The 17,009-nt window shown below is 45.8% G+C and overlaps 5 protein-coding genes across 6 annotated transcripts; 4 read left to right on the top strand and 1 right to left on the bottom strand.

The window, feature by feature from the left end:
- The first annotated feature begins 1,025 nt into the window (after positions 1-1,025).
- On the top strand, positions 1,026-8,102 carry LOC132261432 (uncharacterized). Its single transcript, XM_059760244.1, has 8 exons — positions 1,026-1,567; positions 1,802-3,285; positions 3,452-3,660; positions 3,716-3,863; positions 3,933-4,134; positions 4,193-4,356; positions 4,424-4,793; positions 4,851-8,102. The coding sequence occupies exons 1-8, from the start codon at positions 1,308-1,310 to the stop codon at positions 7,294-7,296; spliced, it is 5,283 nt and encodes a 1,760-aa protein (XP_059616227.1). The 5' UTR covers positions 1,026-1,307; the 3' UTR covers positions 7,297-8,102.
- A 321-nt stretch (positions 8,103-8,423) lies between these two features.
- LOC132263023 (hemicentin-1-like) lies at positions 8,424-11,595 on the top strand. 2 transcript variants are annotated; one of them, XM_059762573.1, is made up of 5 exons: positions 8,424-8,690; positions 8,767-8,996; positions 9,061-9,171; positions 9,236-10,387; positions 10,477-10,586. In XM_059762573.1, the coding sequence occupies exons 1-5, from the start codon at positions 8,447-8,449 to the stop codon at positions 10,492-10,494; spliced, it is 1,755 nt and encodes a 584-aa protein (XP_059618556.1). In that variant the 5' UTR covers positions 8,424-8,446; the 3' UTR covers positions 10,495-10,586. The 2 variants fall into 2 exon arrangements, with proteins under 2 accessions (XP_059618556.1, XP_059618555.1); XM_059762572.1 differs by having other exon boundaries at positions 9,236-11,595.
- Positions 11,596-11,718: 123 nt separating this feature from the next.
- On the top strand, positions 11,719-13,581 carry LOC132263028 (mitochondrial ornithine transporter 1). Its single transcript, XM_059762581.1, has 5 exons — positions 11,719-11,908; positions 11,967-12,237; positions 12,312-12,411; positions 12,526-12,610; positions 13,008-13,581. Exons 1-5 carry the CDS (start codon positions 11,842-11,844, stop codon positions 13,403-13,405), a joined length of 921 nt encoding a protein of 306 aa, XP_059618564.1. The 5' UTR covers positions 11,719-11,841; the 3' UTR covers positions 13,406-13,581.
- Positions 13,417-15,676, bottom strand: LOC132263026 (uncharacterized). The gene is made up of 2 exons (XM_059762577.1): positions 13,596-15,676; positions 13,417-13,532 (listed from the first exon to the last, which is right to left on the bottom strand). The coding sequence occupies exons 1-2, from the start codon at positions 15,471-15,473 to the stop codon at positions 13,449-13,451; spliced, it is 1,962 nt and encodes a 653-aa protein (XP_059618560.1). The 5' UTR covers positions 15,474-15,676; the 3' UTR covers positions 13,417-13,448.
- On the top strand, positions 15,674-16,950 carry LOC132263029 (glyoxalase domain-containing protein 4). Its single transcript, XM_059762582.1, has 3 exons — positions 15,674-15,784; positions 15,957-16,006; positions 16,067-16,950. The coding sequence occupies exons 1-3, from the start codon at positions 15,695-15,697 to the stop codon at positions 16,773-16,775; spliced, it is 849 nt and encodes a 282-aa protein (XP_059618565.1). The 5' UTR covers positions 15,674-15,694; the 3' UTR covers positions 16,776-16,950.
- The last annotated feature ends 59 nt before the right edge of the window (positions 16,951-17,009 follow it).

Raw genomic sequence — 17,009 nt, 5'->3', positions numbered from 1 at the left:
ACAGGGGCAAAAGTGGTAGATTTCGGTTAGAAAGTGTATGGAAATGCATGATTTTCCCCACAATATACAGGGTGTCTAATTCCTCACTACAATTATTTTTATTCATAAATTTAAGTCGCAACTAACGAAATGTAAAAAAATATTTCAAAATATACAAATTCAGATGGAAAATTGAATTGAATGTTGCAAAATGCATTTATATTCTTTATTGAAGCTAAATAACAATTTAAATGTTAAATGGAATACTTTAAGTAAATTTCTGAATGCCGATTGGAAAATTGCTCTTACGTATACGTGAATTTCTTTTAAGTAAGTAGCAAAGGATTGATAAGCGGAACAGATTCTTACAAGGAATTAATGGATCATTCTGCGATATCAATAAGTTTTTTTTGTGTTTTGAGCTCATTTCTTCATATAAAGTCTTACGTAAAATATTCTTCTGGTTTTTAGGAAAATAGGTTGCTTTCTCAGTGACGATTTTGCTTGAAAATTTTCAAATCGCGGAACGTTTAAGTAATACACATGAGCGATTCTCTATTTTGGACAGCATTGATGATCTGAGTAATATTTATAGGTTGCATGTTGGAATGTAGGATCAATCTGCCTTTCCTGGTTCTTCCTCAATACCACAGGATATCCGAGAGCAAGGATTCGAGAGAGAGAATGCGTGGTGAAAAGTGTTGCAGGCTAGAGAGTGGCGCGAGTGTGGAAAGTGTCTCCGCGAACTCACCACTCGAGCTGGATGCTTGTGTGCAGGGTGGAAAAGCCGAGGGAAATATGCGTTGCGCATCCGCGCCATTTTCCAGCACAGCCCTCGTGAGGTGGTCGGGTCCTGAGGGGGTGCTGGACAGCGGGCGGGCGTGGGCCGAGGGTAAAATATCAATAAATGCATGCGTGAAAAAGGACGAAGGGACGCTGAGCTGGGAGAAGCGGGATGGAAAATCTCGCAATTCTGCCGTCGGGGTGTTGCGAGGAGGGTGGTCGGGGTGCGGGCGCAGCCTGTCTATGTGTGTGTCTCTCTCTCTGGAGCCAGTGGATGACAGCAACTTTTACGTAAATACAGAAACTTTTCCCGAACACCACATTATCGCCAGAGAGGAAAAGTTTTCTCTTCACGCCAAAGAAAAGAGTCAAGTGCGAATGGTGTGATTGGAAAAAGGTGCAGAAAAGTGAACTAGAGACCTCCAAAGTGGCCAAAAATTGTCGCGAGACTCAGCACTTCCGCATCTTGTGGCGCTGTGTCGGGTTTTTGATGTGCTGAGGTGGGCATTATTTGGTGGAATTTGCTCTGATCTGAATTATGTGCGATGCCCAAGTCACATGAGTCTTCGTCCGAGTTTGAGTTCAGCAACGAGAACCAGCAGCCCAACACCACTCCTCACGGTCGACCGCTCGCTGTGAACAGCAAAAAGTTTCGCCATCAGAATTTCAGCAAGAACATCTACATTGGAACGAGAAATGCAGAGCGCTGGGACACCTTTCGTACCACATTGGCATTCAAGAATGATGTGGAATTCGTCACGTATCTGCTCAAATTAGCCGAGAATGACCTGGCCAATGGCAACGGGTGAGTTTTCATCTGCGCTTTTTCACCTCTCGGCGAAAATATGGAGAAAACTTGACCATACCCCAACCCCCAGTTCGTTTTTGTGTACTCTTCCCCCACTCCTGTCCACGGCAGGTACTCAAATTGAGCCCTGCACTGTTCCAATCGGAGCCAAAACCCTCCGGACCGTGAATGCAAAAACCTTTTCCAACCCACGCACTTTCCTGTATGTTAATTGCTCGCAATTGCTTTCAGACGCCACAACAGTATCAAGAGTAGCTTCGCTGGTCTGCTGGACCAGAGCCAGACGTCCTCCAGTGACAAAGTGAAGGGCGTCAGCGAGAGCTCAGAGAGTCTCTACAGTGCTGCAGTCGCTGCCATTCCGCAGAAGAAAGTGAAGAAGGTCCAGTTCCAGGACAATCTCAATGGTATCATCAGGAACTGCGAACCTCTGCCAGCCTTCAGTGGAATTCACAGCAAGGATCCGCTATCGGACTTCCGGAACCCACTGGAAGATAGCACTTCCGAGGTTTTGGATTGTCGCATAGCGGAGAAAATCAAGACAGAGCTTTGCGAGATGAAGACTAAGGAGAAGGAAATGTCACTAGCCAAGTTGCCGTTTGTCACTGATCCCGCTGACACGAAAGATCAAGGAAGTGACTTCGATGATGAGGAGGAGGAAGATGACGATGACGATCCTCCTCTGGATTTGCCAGAAGATCCCGGAGAGGCTCTCTGTCTGACTGCTATAAAGCGCAGGGATCTCGTGGACTCCACTTCCTCCACCTCACTTCCGCCAGTTTCCCTCAAGGTGTCTAAGAAGAAATCCGTGAAATTTCTCGATAACATGGAACTCAAGAAGCCACGCGGGCGTCCGAAAATGCTGAAACATGATGTCCGCAAGGCACCTCTGGATGGTAGACATCTGCCTCTTCCTGGAGCTCTAGATCTCAACAACGACGAGGAGAGTGGCGCTGATCTGGAACCACAATTCCCACAGAGTGATGACGAGGAACCCGAACCATATGACGAGGTCGCGGCTCTCACACGGAGCTCCATTTGCTGCCTGTGTGACACTGAGCACGGCCCCGAAGATTGTCCCATCAGGAATGCCGATCTGCGAATCCCAGACTCCATTGCCCGGACAGTGTGGCTGGAGCAGAACCAGGAAGTGGCCGAGGAGTACGCGAAGCAGCACGTGCTCGTGATTAAGATGGAAGAACGAGAGGAGATAGTGGAAGATGAGGATGCTGGAGAAAGCAACTCGGGCAGTAGTCTTATGGATGACGTTCTTCCGCAATCGCACATCTCAGTCATTCAGGAGAATCTTCCGACCTTTGCTGATGCATCTCTTCCGCCGCAATTTGAATTTCGCACCGTCAACGACATGCAGAGTGTTTTCACGAAGAATTCCATTCCCAGACACACGAAGTTCGGTCCTCTGGTGGGGAAGGTGATCCCAGCAACGGACATTAGTGACGACAACCAGATGCAGTACATAATTGAGACGTTCGAGGACGGGAAATCCGAGTTCATCTCGCTGGAGAATAAGAATGACTCCAATTGGATGCGCTACATAAGACCGGCCGCCACGCGAGATGCTAGAAACCTGTCTCTGGTTTGTGTGGAGAAGACTGTCTTCTTCGTCACATGCCTGGACATTCCCGAAGGTTGTGAATTGCTCTACTGGAGTGACAACATCAACTCGGCGTGGGGGAGGAAGAAAATTGAGAAAATGAGTAAGTGGCAAAATACAATTAAAATTTTTCCAACTGAGCCAATTCCAGGAAAAGCTCGTCAATAATTTTAGGCATTGTAATCATGAAATATGCAAATAATTAATATTAACATGAGAGGTTTGTCATTACAAGGCAAAAAGTTCGTGATTTATTATATCTTTTTCAGACTGTGGCGGATGCAACTTGAAATTCGATCATCCTCTCTACTACCGAACCCACTGTTCAGTGTTTCACGATCCATCCTTCAGCCTGACCATCAGGAAGTATCACTGCAAGGTGTGCAGTATAGCAGTGCTGGGTAAGGAGAACATCATGAAGCACGCTGCCCAGATGCACGATGGCAAAGGCGCATACCAGTGCCAGTTCTGCAAGAAGGTATTTCCTCAACTTATCGCCTGTTCTTACACTTCTTAACCACTTCCGATTACAGTTCTTCCTGCGACTGAACTACTTGGAAATGCATCGGACTTACGGATGCAGTGCGAATCCGCAAAGAGCTCGTCCTCTGTGCGATTTCTGCGGTAGAAAATTCTGCCAGCCTCAGAAATTGAAAGTTCACATTAAGAGGATGCACAGCGGTAAGATACAGTGAACTTTACCATAAATGTTCTATCAATTTTACCAATCTAATCCCATTGTTCTTCCAGACATGGCAGACGTTCTGAGGGATTTCCAATGTAAGCTCTGCTCGAAGCTCCTGGGATCAAGAGCAGCACTACAGAGACACTCCAAGGAGGTGCACAGTCGAAATTCAGCAGTTGTGAGTTGCCCACGATGCCAGAAACTCTTCCAGAATAGAAGCAACTTAAAGATTCACATGTTGACACACTCTGGAGTTCGTCCATTCAAGTAAGAAATCAAAATATTTTACATTGAAAGACTAGAACTAAGAAGTTATCTTTCGCAGGTGTTCTGAGAACGAATGCAATGCAGCATTCACAACGAAACAATGCCTTCAATTTCACTACAAGAAAGTGCATGGATACTCACAGGAGCAGATGCCGAAGATCGAAAGGAGTATCGCCTACACTTTTGATGCTTATTCCGGAGGAATGAAAGTTGATTTCATGGGTAAGACGACTAATTAATATTATTAGTTTATTCATATTGACTTTGAGCCTTTCTCGCGATGCAGCAGAGCAAACGCCGAGAAGGCGAAGGAAAAGCCTGGAAGATCAAGGAAATTCACTGGGAGGCACCTTCTCAGAGAAAAGGAAGTACAATCGTCGAGTTGTCGACGATGATCTCCTGAACTCCGGTGGATCTACTCACAAGACTTCAATCACTGATCTATGCAAGAACGATACGAATTTGTCTCTTTTGTCATCGAAGATATCTTCCCTGCTAAATCATGAGCTTAATCAGGTGAAATTCAGACGACGCAACAGCATTTCTACAGATAATTTCAATCCTGAGGATCTGCACAAGAGTGATGAAGGCCACATCGATAGCATCAGTGATCTCAAAGCCAAATTGGCGGAAGGAGACAACAAGTCCAGAGACTCCATGTAAGTTGCAAATTGCTGGGATGTTGGGACATTGAGATTAATCAATTGTGTTTTTAGGGATGATTCTCAGGATAACCAGCACAATGCCCAGCTGAATTTGGTTGAGTCCTTCCTCTCAAGCTCCGCTGGGGAGCAATCCAATCCACTACAAGCCATGCAATCGCAGCTCGAAGAGCAGCAACAGCAGCAAGAGGACGAAGACAGACAGAGCACTTTCAGTGCCCCGTCAAGACATAAGGACTTTGCGACTCCGATGAATGCAAATTTGATCCCGAGCAAGGGCAGTAAGAAGTGGATCAATGAACATCAGAATCAGTCGAATGACGGCACATTGATGTCCGTGAATCGTGATTTTATCACGCGACTGATGATGAATGGGACTAATGTCAACAGCACAGCGACAGGAGATGATGAGGACAGTTCCACGATTCTAGACGTTGTGGACAACCATCCACAGAATGCTTCTCAGTACGATTTGCAGCAGATGCACTTACCGAGTCTGCCATTGACTCCGCATATTCATCATCAACCGTTTATGAGTTCCTTCTACAACGGTGGTGGCCAGAGCAATGCTGCTGCAACGGCAACTGGCCAAGGGAATGCTGTAACTGTTGTGAGATCAACATCAACAACTGGCAACTCCACTTCTGCAAGCTTGCTAGTGGAGGCAGCTCTGAACTCTGTCAGCAACATCATAGATTCTGGGGACCGGGAGAGCTGTGAGCTGGCCAAGAATCCCAATGCCGGCGGAAATTCGCGGCTGGAGGATGATCACGAGCTGAACAGTCACATGGATGTGGATATTGATTCCATCCCCAATGAGCATCACTCCATAGATGGTGGGAATGAGAGCGGAGGAGCCTTGGCTCTGGCGGACTCTGCCTACCACCATCACAACAACATGAGCCCTCTAGACAACGAAGTGAAGCTGATGAAGAGCTTAAACAACTTCCAGATGTCGAGCATGCAGCAATTCTCTGCCCCATCGACATCTGGAACGAATCAGATCATTATGGCAGGATCGCCGAGCGTGGCCAACAGCGCAGCTGATCTGATGCACGACAACGATATTGATGTGGACACAGCTTCCACACCGCGAACCATGGATAGGACGGAGTCTAATGGCTTCCGGAACTATCACCAGGCGTCAACACCTTCTCCGCGAGACATATCACCAGGGCAGGATTATCGGACAACTGCCGCAATGTATGCTGCCGCCAGCAACAACAACCATGTGCCCTCACCTCAGGCGCTGTCCAGGAGGAATTACCAAACCGATCAGAACGCTATGATGTCTCCGACAGGTTCACCACCCATTCCCAGATATGGTTTCACAGAGGACATGTGCAGGAAGCGGGAACACGATCCCTCTGCTAGCCTGATTGAGAGCCAGAGCATGGACAGGAGGGACAATGCGCATCTGGGGAGTGGAGGACAATTGTCAAGTGACGAGGACAGCATTGTCATTGCGCAGAATTTGAGTGTGAACAACAACAACAACGAGGATCTTAAAATGAAGATGAATCCCTCGATGGATCTGCTCTATGCCAAGTATGAACAGCAGGTGAATGCTGGACAGGATCTTACAGATCTCCGTATGAAGTACAATACCAATGAGTCGGCACTGGATGTGTCTGACTTCCGTGGCGCAGGAGCAAACAGTGGCAGTGAGTCTATGTCCGAGATCCAGGGATTGGACATGTCCTCGAGGCCTGGATTGTCTGGGTATTCTCATCACAACTTCCAGATCTCATCAGCCGGTGCTAATCTCAGTCTCAACCGCTACCATCATCACATCTACGACATCCTGTCTGAGCGGGAGCAGCAACAGCAGTCAGATCACCATCAGTTGCAACTGCAGCAGCAAATGATGCTGCAGGATCAGATGGCAGGAGCCGAAGCCGAGTCGGACCAGACCACGTCTGTTGACTTGAGTCGCACAACTAGCTATGTTGTCACGTCTCCGCCGGCGCTGCCCTACTCGCATCCGCACTCGGACATGCTGAGGATGGTTTCGCTGGAGCTCAACTCTAACGGCTCGTCAGGCATGATTGTGGGCAATAACGCCCATCATGGGCGCTCCTTCCTGCCATCGCAGATTCAGAACAGTCGCGATAGTTTGTCGGCTGTTGAGCACCATCGGCTGCTGTCCACGGCGGAGCAACATCGACTCCTGGCGTCCAACACGGCCGCCGCGGCGGAACAGCTGTCGAATCCCGCGAGCCTAGCGTCCAACCATCGTCTCATCGTCGATCCGGCCACTCACTTGCTCATGGAACCCAACAATCGGCTCCTGTCGTCGGAGAACAATCGCCTACTCGATCAGACGTCCCGCATCCTGGCGGACTCGTCCTCGGTGAATCGCCACATGGTGCCGTCGCGGGACTTTGGCGCATATCAAGTCACTTCCAACAACTACCATCACCTCGTGCGGCAGAATCTGGCTGGAACATCGCCCAACCAGCCGCCCTCCAACTACCATCCCTTCCCGGCTTACTACTAAGCAGCACGTCCGGTTGCACCCGGAAGTAATCTCTCTCCCCTGAACATGATCAATGTTGATTGGCCGTTGTTTCTGTTAAGCTAGGAGTAATATTTAAAAGACATTCCTTTATATCGTCTCCGTGAATTTGCATATATTTCATAATTTCCGTAAATTCAATTCTAGTCCCTTTAATCTCTTATCAAGGAATGGTATTAAAAAATTGTAGGTTTTTCGATGGATTTAATAAATATAAAAGGAATAAAAATTTCTTAATAAATTTAACAGTGAAAACAAAAATCTTGGTGGGAAATATTCAAAATGTAAATACTTCATGTTCATTAATTAATTTTATAATCATTATAAACAACAAAAAAATTAACGATATATTTACACACATAACTGAATAGTGTTTATTGGAAAATTTTTGTATTGTATGTGCCAAAATTTACAGACATGATAAAAAAATGAGTATATGGAATGATAAATGACCAAAAGAATCCTCCATAAAATCCTATTCCTTTACCATAGCCGATAGACGTCCCCTCATGAGTCCTTCCCGTGAGCAAATAGGCAGAGAACAGTGTTTTGTCTTTTTAGTTAGTACAAAGAATGTCTTATCACACAATTCCGTAAAGAGGCACAAGTCTTACTTTCCATTCTATTCAACGTGAATGAGAAACATTATTAGCAAATAAAGGTGTAAAATTGACAAGAACATTCCGTACATTTGAGAAACGTAACAATTTTTCTGACCGTGACCAAAGAAGTAAAAAAAAATTATAAAAATCTCTTATTTTAATGTGAAATAAATATAAATTAAAACACTTGACTTGCTTCATTTTTCACCATAATAAGCTGATGGAGTGGAAAAGGCGTCTGCTTTATCAAATAATAAGGTGATTCATCTAAGTTCATCCCTGTAATGATTCACTCTCACGAGAAGTGATTTTTTGAGAGATAGATAGAAATGAATTTCTGCGATTGCACTTTTGCTTTCCTGAAGCCAATATATAATTTCATAATGATAAGGAATGCGTGGTTTGCATGATTCAGTTTTTTGCCGCTACTGTAAACATTATGTGAAGCCCCGAATTGATAACTTCCTTCTAGAATTCCAGCGTATTTCTGCGAGATACTTCAGTCGTTGAATGAAAGCCTGAGAGTAAAGATGAGTTTCGTTGAGTTTCTCTTAATTTGTGGCACAATCGCTTTGCACTCACTGCAAATCAGCGCGAGTATTCCAGCTCCAAAACCTGGGCAAGCAAGTTTGGTGATCATCTTCGACACAACAGGATCCATGCATGATGATCTCGAGGAATTGCGAAAAGGCGCAGCTTTCATCGTTCGCAAGATGATGACGGAAGAGAAGAATCCGATTTACAACTACATTTTCGTGCCATTCAATGATCCTCGTAAGAAGACACATATTTACTTGAATTAAAGCAAGAAGTGAAGTTATTTATATGCTTTTAACATTTCCACATGCAGATTTTGGCCCAATATTTGTGACTAGAAATCCACAAGAACTTCTGAGGAAATTGGATGGCGTGACAGTGGATGGAGGAGGCGATTGTCCCGAAATGAGCATTTCAGGGATTAAAATGGCTCTCACGGAGTGTTTACCAGACTCATTTGTCTACGTCTTCACGGATGCTGATGAAAAGGATTCTCATTTGGTTCCTGATGTTCTCACACTCATTCAAAAGAAGAGGATTTCGGTACAGAATTTACAATATTTTATTAATTTTTGTATGCAGAAATAATTTCACTTTCTATTTTCAGATTACCTTTATTGCTGCTGAAGGATGCGATTCGACATTCAAAACATATTACAGCATAGCAAAGAAGAGCAATGGACAGGTTTATAAAATCAAGTCGAGGGACACTAACACTGTAAGTTGTTTTATTTGAGTTTATTTTTTGTAATATATTATGAGAAAATATGTATGTGTCGCAGATCCTGGAACACATTGGAGACACACTGGATGAAGGCCTGCAAACATTGAAAGTAGCTTACTTTGAGGGCGCTGGAGCTCACGAATTTGGTGTGGATGTGGATAAGAGCGTAAAGGATTTTAGCGTTAGTGTGTCAGGATCAGATCCTAACATTACAGTTCGCAATCCCGAGGACGAGATATCCGAGAAGGCCAAAACAGTAATTGATTTACCACGAGTCAAGACGGTGAAAGTGAAAGACCCTGAGCCAGGACGATGGGTGGTGGATGCTTCATCGACTTCTGGGCACTCGGTCAAGATTGCGGGCGTGAGCGACCTGAAGTTCGACTTCGGATTCTCCCTTCACACTCCCGCGAACATTGACGAAGCTTCTCCGCGTCCCTTTCGTGGCTACACTAATAAGTTCTGTGTCGCTCCTTCAGATCCTGCCGCCATTGAAAAATTCACAGTTGTGCGCTTCTTCAAGGATGACCCCAAAAATGAGTTTGAATTAATTCTAAACATGGAGCTTATCGATAAATCTAAAATGATCTCTTGTGTGGCATTCAGTCCACCGCCAGGAGCGTTTAAAATCGAAATTAAGGGCGTGGATTCCAGTGGCTATGCATTTTCTAGGTTCCTTCCAACGGCTCTGGAGACATCAGATGTCACAAAACCACAATACTTAGGCGAGAGTCTCGAACAATCAATCGAAATGGCTCCAAATACCAGTGTTGAACTCAATTGTAAAATGGCAGGCAAACCTGAGCCTTCAATTGAATGGATGCAAGAAGACAAAGTGATTCCGGGAGTATCTGGTGATGTACATAGAATCAAGCATGATAAGGAAAAGCCTCTTAGAAAATATAGCTGTGTAGGAACAAATACTGAAGGATCTGCAAAAGTTACTTTTCATGTGACAAGTGCTCAGCCTCCGCAATTGATGCAGGAACTTCTGAAACACAAGAATGATTCAGCAATTAAACTTCTCGCAGGAGAAACCTTGGAAATCAATTGTCCAGTGAAAGGAGTGCCAGATCCTACAATCAAGTGGATTAAGAATGGAATTTTCATTTCAGATAGAGAAGAAAATATCAATTCTCTGACAATTCCATCTGTCAAGGAATTTGATGAAGGGGAATATGAGTGTATTGCTGAAAATGATTATGGAAATGTAAGTCTGAGATTTGCTCTAAATCTTGAAGAGGCTCCTTCGTTCACAGTCGGGACTGATGATATCAATTTTGACTCCAAACGTAATAGATACGTGGAAAGGATTAAAACACTGTCGAAAAACATAATCAATCTTGAGTGTCCAGTCACTGGAAAGCCAAAACCAGATATCACTTGGTTTTACGAAGATCCATCCGATATTGTGTCCAGGAAATTCAAAGTTAGGTTCGCAAATGGAGAACGCCTAACAATTCTAGCCGCTAATGGACCAACGATGTATACTTGCGTGGCGAATAACACTCGTGGAGTTTTGGAGAAAGTTTTCATGATCGATACACTTCAAGTCCCGAAACTGATCAATCCCAATTCAGTGAAAATACGAGTAAAATCCAAACAGGACTTTTCATTGGATTGCTCAGTGAAATCGCCGGATTCTGACAATATAATTACTTGGTTCAGAAGTGGAGAAATCCTAAAACCAGACGAAAGCAAATTCGTAGCTTCCGAAGATGGATACAAACTAACAATTTTAAATACGGACACGAAGGACGATATAGGAGTGTATTCTTGCTTGTTGGAGAATGATGCCGGATCCACTGAGAAGACGTTCATGGTAATGAAAGCGGTGTTCGTAAAATGGTCAGCTTGGTCCAGGTGGACAAGATGTAATTGCCATTTATCCTTACAGTATCGCTCCAGATACTGCCAATATAACGATGGCTCCTTCGCCGACAGAAAAGACAGGATCCTTTGCGTGGGAGAACCAATCGAGAGCCGTAATTGCTCATGTTAAAATAGCACTTTAAAATGTTTCAACACATTAATTTGTATTCACATGCTTTCCTTTTCCACAATATTTTCTAAATAAAGAATAATCTTAAAATATATACGTACACACAAGATAATTTGCATTTCGCTTCGTTTTTTGTGTGATTTTAATTTAATCTCTGTATTCAGCGAATCTCTTAACCTATTTATCGCAAGCGAAATGCATGGTTTTATTTTATTTAAGATTTGTATTGATTTCACCAAATAAATATTGATGAAATATTGCCTGTCTTTAAACACTAAAAATCTGAAGCTCCTGGTAATTCCCTGTGATTATGCAAACATCTTGCGATCACCCCTCTTTTCCATGAATCCATTATGTACAAGATTATGTACAAACTGGGCCAAACCAGTTGCTCGTAAAGTCGCGCACATGGCAGAGAGCGTCAGTTTGTAGCTGTCGGCCGAGCACATGAGGATCGAGTTGAGTGCGGGCTTATCAGTGCGGCGTTCCACGTCGTATCGCACAAGACGATAAGCGCTACTCGGGTGTGAATTGATCTCTCGAGTGGGGCAAAAAAAGTCTCGCCTGCTCAGTTCTGCCAGCGAAGTGATCGCGATCGTGTGACTCAACGCCACTGGCATTTATGAAATTCTCTCAGAGACAGTCTCAGTGAGCGGACGAAAATGCGCGGATCGACGGAATCGGGCGGCCTCAAGACGGGTGTGATTGACTTCACGGCGGGATCGCTGGGTGAGCAGGTGAGCGAGTGACGCAGTGAGATCGTGACTGATTGCGGACTTCTTTGCAGGCGGAGTGGCTTTGGTGTACGTGAGCCAGCCTCTGGACACGTGCAAGGTGAAGATGCAGACCTTTCCCACCTTCTATCGCGGCATGATCCACTGCCTGATCGAGACATTCCGCAAGGACGGGATCTGGCGCGGCCTCTACGCCGGCTCCATTCCGGCCGTGGTGGCCAATGTGGCGGAGAACTCAGTATTATTTGCCGGCTACGGCGCCTGCCAGAAGCTCGTGGCCGTGGTGGAGAAGAAAGACAACATCAAGGACTTATCACTGATTGGGTAATTGATCGTCACTCTTCCTCGCGCTACTCAAAGTCAAGTCGCTGATCTCTCTCTCTCTCTGTGCATTCCAGAAACGCCACCGCCGGCTTCCTTGCCGCCTTCTTCTCCTCCTTCACCCTCTGTCCCACCGAGCTGGTCAAGTGCAAACTCCAGGCACTGCGGGAGATGCATGTAAGTCGCGATTTGAGCTATCAAGCGGAGGCTCGACCTTCACGGTTGATAAGCGAGCGCGCGCGCGTTTCACTGATGATTCCCGCTATTGAAAACATCTTATTTTCCTTCCAGAATCAGCAGAAGACTACGCAGCCGGACGCCAAGTTATCTCACATATCGCCTTATAGGCTCACACGTGATATTCTCAGGAAAGAAGGTGAGATAAGGGGAAATACTTAAGAATTTGACGAATTTGACTGATTTTTGCTTCCTCCAAGGGGAAGATATCTCAAAACATTTCCCTAGACAAGACTTTATATTACAAGTAAATATTTCTAATCCATTGACACACTAAAATTCACAACATAATTTCCACTTGGCGTAGTTAATATTTTAGGCTTATTATCTGGATTGGACTAAATTTAATCCTAATCATTCTCAATTTAAGCGAATTCTTGGGCGATGAATACGCCTTTATTGTCCATAGGAAGCTTTAGTGCCACAAATCTCTCTGATCATAATGTAATCATTTGCTAGATTAGATAAAGAACAACGCGCGGAATAATGATGGTAAATTTGCCACATCAAATTGATCAGCTGATACGCAATTTCAGGGATCCCTGGCCTGTTTCGGGGTCTCACGTCCACCTTTGCCCGCGAAATGCCCGGCTACTTCTTCTTCTTCGGCGGCTACGAGGGCGCGCGGCAGCTCATGACGAAGCCCGGCCAGTCTAAGGACGATATTGGGCCACTGAGAACCATGGCAGCGGGCGCGTTTGGCGGGGTTGTGCTGTGGACAGTGATCTTCCCGGCGGACGTGATCAAGAGCCGCATTCAGGTGGCGAGCCTGAGGACAAGCATGACGCAAGTTGGCCTGCAGATCTATCGCACGGAGGGACTTTTGGCACTGTACAACGGATTGCTGCCGTCCGTCATCCGCACGATTCCCGCCACAGCGGTGCTCTTCCTCGTCTACGAGTATTCCAAGAAGCTGATGACGGAGCTGTTCTAGAGAAACGATTTATTAATCTACAGGACTCTGTGCTGGACATTGACTACTGTTGACTCTTCAGGAGGCTCTTCAAATACACCGTGCGATCATCTGGCGTCGCCAGTTTCCGCCAAGTATACCAGGGAATCTGAAAAGGGATGGAATTGGATTAAAATACAATTTAAGGATTTAAGGAAAACACAATGTTTACCATCACAGGATGGAGTCCAATTAGTCGCAATTGCTCTAACTTCAGCCTAAGCTGTCCAGTGAGGCTGTTGTTGTTCCTCACGAGAATATTCCATCCGCCAACGACTATCGAGAAGATCTCCAAGTCCTCTCTGTCTGGACGATCTTTCAGTAGGAACTCCCGGGAGAGAATTTGACCAGTGTAATCTTCCGAAAGTGAGTCCTTCAGTGACACGGCTTCCTTGGTCTTCTTGTTTAACACCATCACAATGTCCGGACGCTCGTACTGCGACAATGCGTGGCAGATTTGCGACGATTCCTGCCCATACACCTGATCGCAGACTTCCTTAATCTCCAGAAGTATCGTGTCCGCCGCTGAGAGTTTGTAGCGCTGCTCCTTGGCCGGGATGTAGTTGGTGTGGATCTTCGAGAGCAACGCTCTCAGCTTGTCCGGCAACAGGTGACCTTTGTAGGTGTCCTTCAGGTTGATCCTCGCATAGGAGTCCAAGCAGAGTATTTCCCGACTCGCTGCGTGGTTCTTCCCATAGGCCATCTCGTAGAACTTCGGGTCCAGAACGGTGCTGATCAGTTCTGCATTGTGGTGACCGCAGAGCGTGAGGAAGTGGAGGCAGGCGGGAAAGCATCGCGGGTACTTCATGATTTCCGTGATGCGATTAGGCAAGTCGGCCAGGATGCCCTCACAGAGCTTCGTGTGGCTGCCGTTCTTCATCGAGAAGCAGTACAAGCCCATCACGAAGGACAATCGCTCGAACTCCTTCAGTCGGCACGTCTTAATATCACCAGAGAATTTCTGGATGATATTCTCAAGGCAATCCTGATTATAGTATTGCATATCCGTGCCAAAGAGTGCCACATGGAGACAACTGAGCAGTGACAGACGATGAATCTCAGGCGTGACAGCCTTGAAGAAGTTCTCCAAGCTCGAAATATGCTGCAGCTTAGCTGAATACCTCAGAATCTTCATGATGTTCACGAGACTGATGTCCTGTAGGGTTTTGATGTCCGCGATCACGCGTTCAAAGATCTTCTCAATCAGTTCCGGATTCCTGATCCTCGTCTCCGTCTTGAAGAAGCCCATGCTCATCACGGCGATCTCATCCACAGACAACTGGTCGATGGACTCGAACAGATTCACCTCGAAATTGAACATGTCCACCATCGGCTTCCGACACATGTTCACGTAGAACATCGTCTGCACTAAATCCGTGGGCGAGAGACTCTTCAGCTTCTTGCCCAGCTTCTTCGTGCACTGAAACGTGCACTTGGACACTTTGGCCAGGTTCAGGGCGTACCAGTGATCGCACACGAGCAGCAATTCCTCCGTCTGCCACCTCGCGATCCTATCCACACACGCATCATCCAACGCTGACCACAGCTCCACGAAATTCCGCGTATTGAGACTCTCAGAGGGCGGGAAGTGAGTCAGCATCTGGAGGGCTTTGAGAATTTCCTCGTCTGTGAAGTTGAAGCACTGCTTAACTATAGCATCCACCAAAGCGTCCAGTCTCTCATCGGCTATTTTCACGTCGTTCTTCCCACAGTACACCGCCAATCGCTCGAAAGTCTGCACCAGTTCCTGCATGGAAGCCTCCATCCAGTCTTTCCTCGTGCTGATCTTGCTAAACTCATCGTCCGTTAGCAGCTCCCCGATAGACTTCACTTCGTCCTGCATCAGGTGATACTTGCCGACTCTCTTGAGAATCCCATGAGCATAGTCATTTTCGCGCTCAGGGAATATCTTTCCCGGATTCCCCAGAGAAGTGTGAAACTTCAGAACTCCTGCCAGAGGCTCAATTCGCACGACTTTCTGCCTGAACACCCATGCTTCCGGCAGATTCCTGTGCAGACTCACTATCCGCCTCAAGTTCCGTGTAAACATTGTCCACCGACCAGAAAAACGCCCGAAAAACCCGAGAAAACAGCGCACGTTTTCCTCACCTCTTGACAGCCGGTGTCACAATCTGTCCCAAAAGTCAGCTGTGCGGCCGCACGCTCAATGCACGAATGGCCGTCCCAGTGTTTTTATTGCCGTGCGGTGTTCACATTAGTTGGTGACTTTCCTCCGTTTTCTCAATAGAATTTCCACTAGAGCTGTGAAATATGATTCCTGGACGAGCCCTACACTATGTGCTGAAGATTGGAGATCGTGCCAAGAACATCCACTTCTTCAAAAACATCCTGGGAATGAAGGTTGGCAAATCACCCTTGAAATTCTCACTTTTTGCTAGCATTTCTAATTGGATTACTCATTTTTAATTGCCTTTATACATGATAATCGTTTAATCAAGACTCTGAGAGTCTCTCAGAGTGAGATTAGACAAATGGTAGTGGGAAAATATTGAGAAAATGTTGCTTTTTCTAGGTGCTGCGTCATGAAGAATTCACTGAAGGCTGCGATGCTCAGTGCAATGGGTGAGATTGTGTTTCTAATTCGTTCTTATTGGCCCTAAAATGAGTAATTTCTTGCCACAGACCCTACGATAATCGCTGGAGTAAGACTATGATTGGCTACGGTCCGGAATCTGACTTCTTCGTCGTGGAATTGACATACAATTATGGCGTGAAGAGTTACGATCTTGGGAATGATTTCGGCGGAATGACCATCAAGGACAAGGACATCCTTTCCCGGGCGCAGAATCTCAACTATTCAGTCTCGAAGGACGGCGAGCGTGAATTCCTCACAAGTCCTGATGGCTATAAGTTCTATATTGAGAGCGAAGCTCCAACAGGAGCGGATAAAGTCAGTAAAGTCACTCTTCACTGTGCGAATCTCAAGCGATCTCTCGACTATTGGCACGGCCTGCTGAACATGAAGATCCTTTCTGAGGGCGACAAGTTGGCCGTCCTCAGTTATGGAGATAATCAGGCCAGTCTCGAACTGAGGGAAATTTCTGATCCTCTCAATAGAGCAAAAGCTTACGGTAGAATTGCTTTTGCCGTTCCAGCGGCCGTTCAGCCACTCATTGATGAGAAGATCAAGGCCAACAAGGGAACAATCCTCACTCCATTGATCTCTTTAGACACTCCAGGCAAGGCCACTGTGCAGGTGATCATCTTAGGCGACCCTGACGGCCATGAAATTTGCTTCGTGAATGAAGAAGGCTTCTCGGAACTCTCCAAAGTCGATTCGACGAGCGATCAGGAGCTGGAGAAGTACATTAAGAAGGATCCTTTCCAGTGAGAAGTTCAGCGCGCACTTGAAAACCAACATGCAGGGATATAATGAATCTTTGTATCACTTTGAGCAGAATTAAAAGCTAAAAACATTTCCCAATCATGACCTCTATTAACAATCCCGACAATTTAAGCTTGTTATCAGTAAGTGTATTGGGGATAAGCGTAAAAAATAATTTCAATTACACCTTTATCAGTTCACCAGCGCGATTCAATTGAGTTATTTACTGTAATCTACACC

This window comes from Phlebotomus argentipes, unplaced genomic scaffold (genome assembly GCF_947086385.1).
Source record: "Phlebotomus argentipes unplaced genomic scaffold, Phlebotomus argentipes genome assembly contig_15, whole genome shotgun sequence".
Taxonomy (NCBI): Eukaryota; Metazoa; Arthropoda; class Insecta; order Diptera; family Psychodidae; genus Phlebotomus; species Phlebotomus argentipes.
This window is presented reverse-complemented; position numbering and strand designations above follow the sequence as displayed.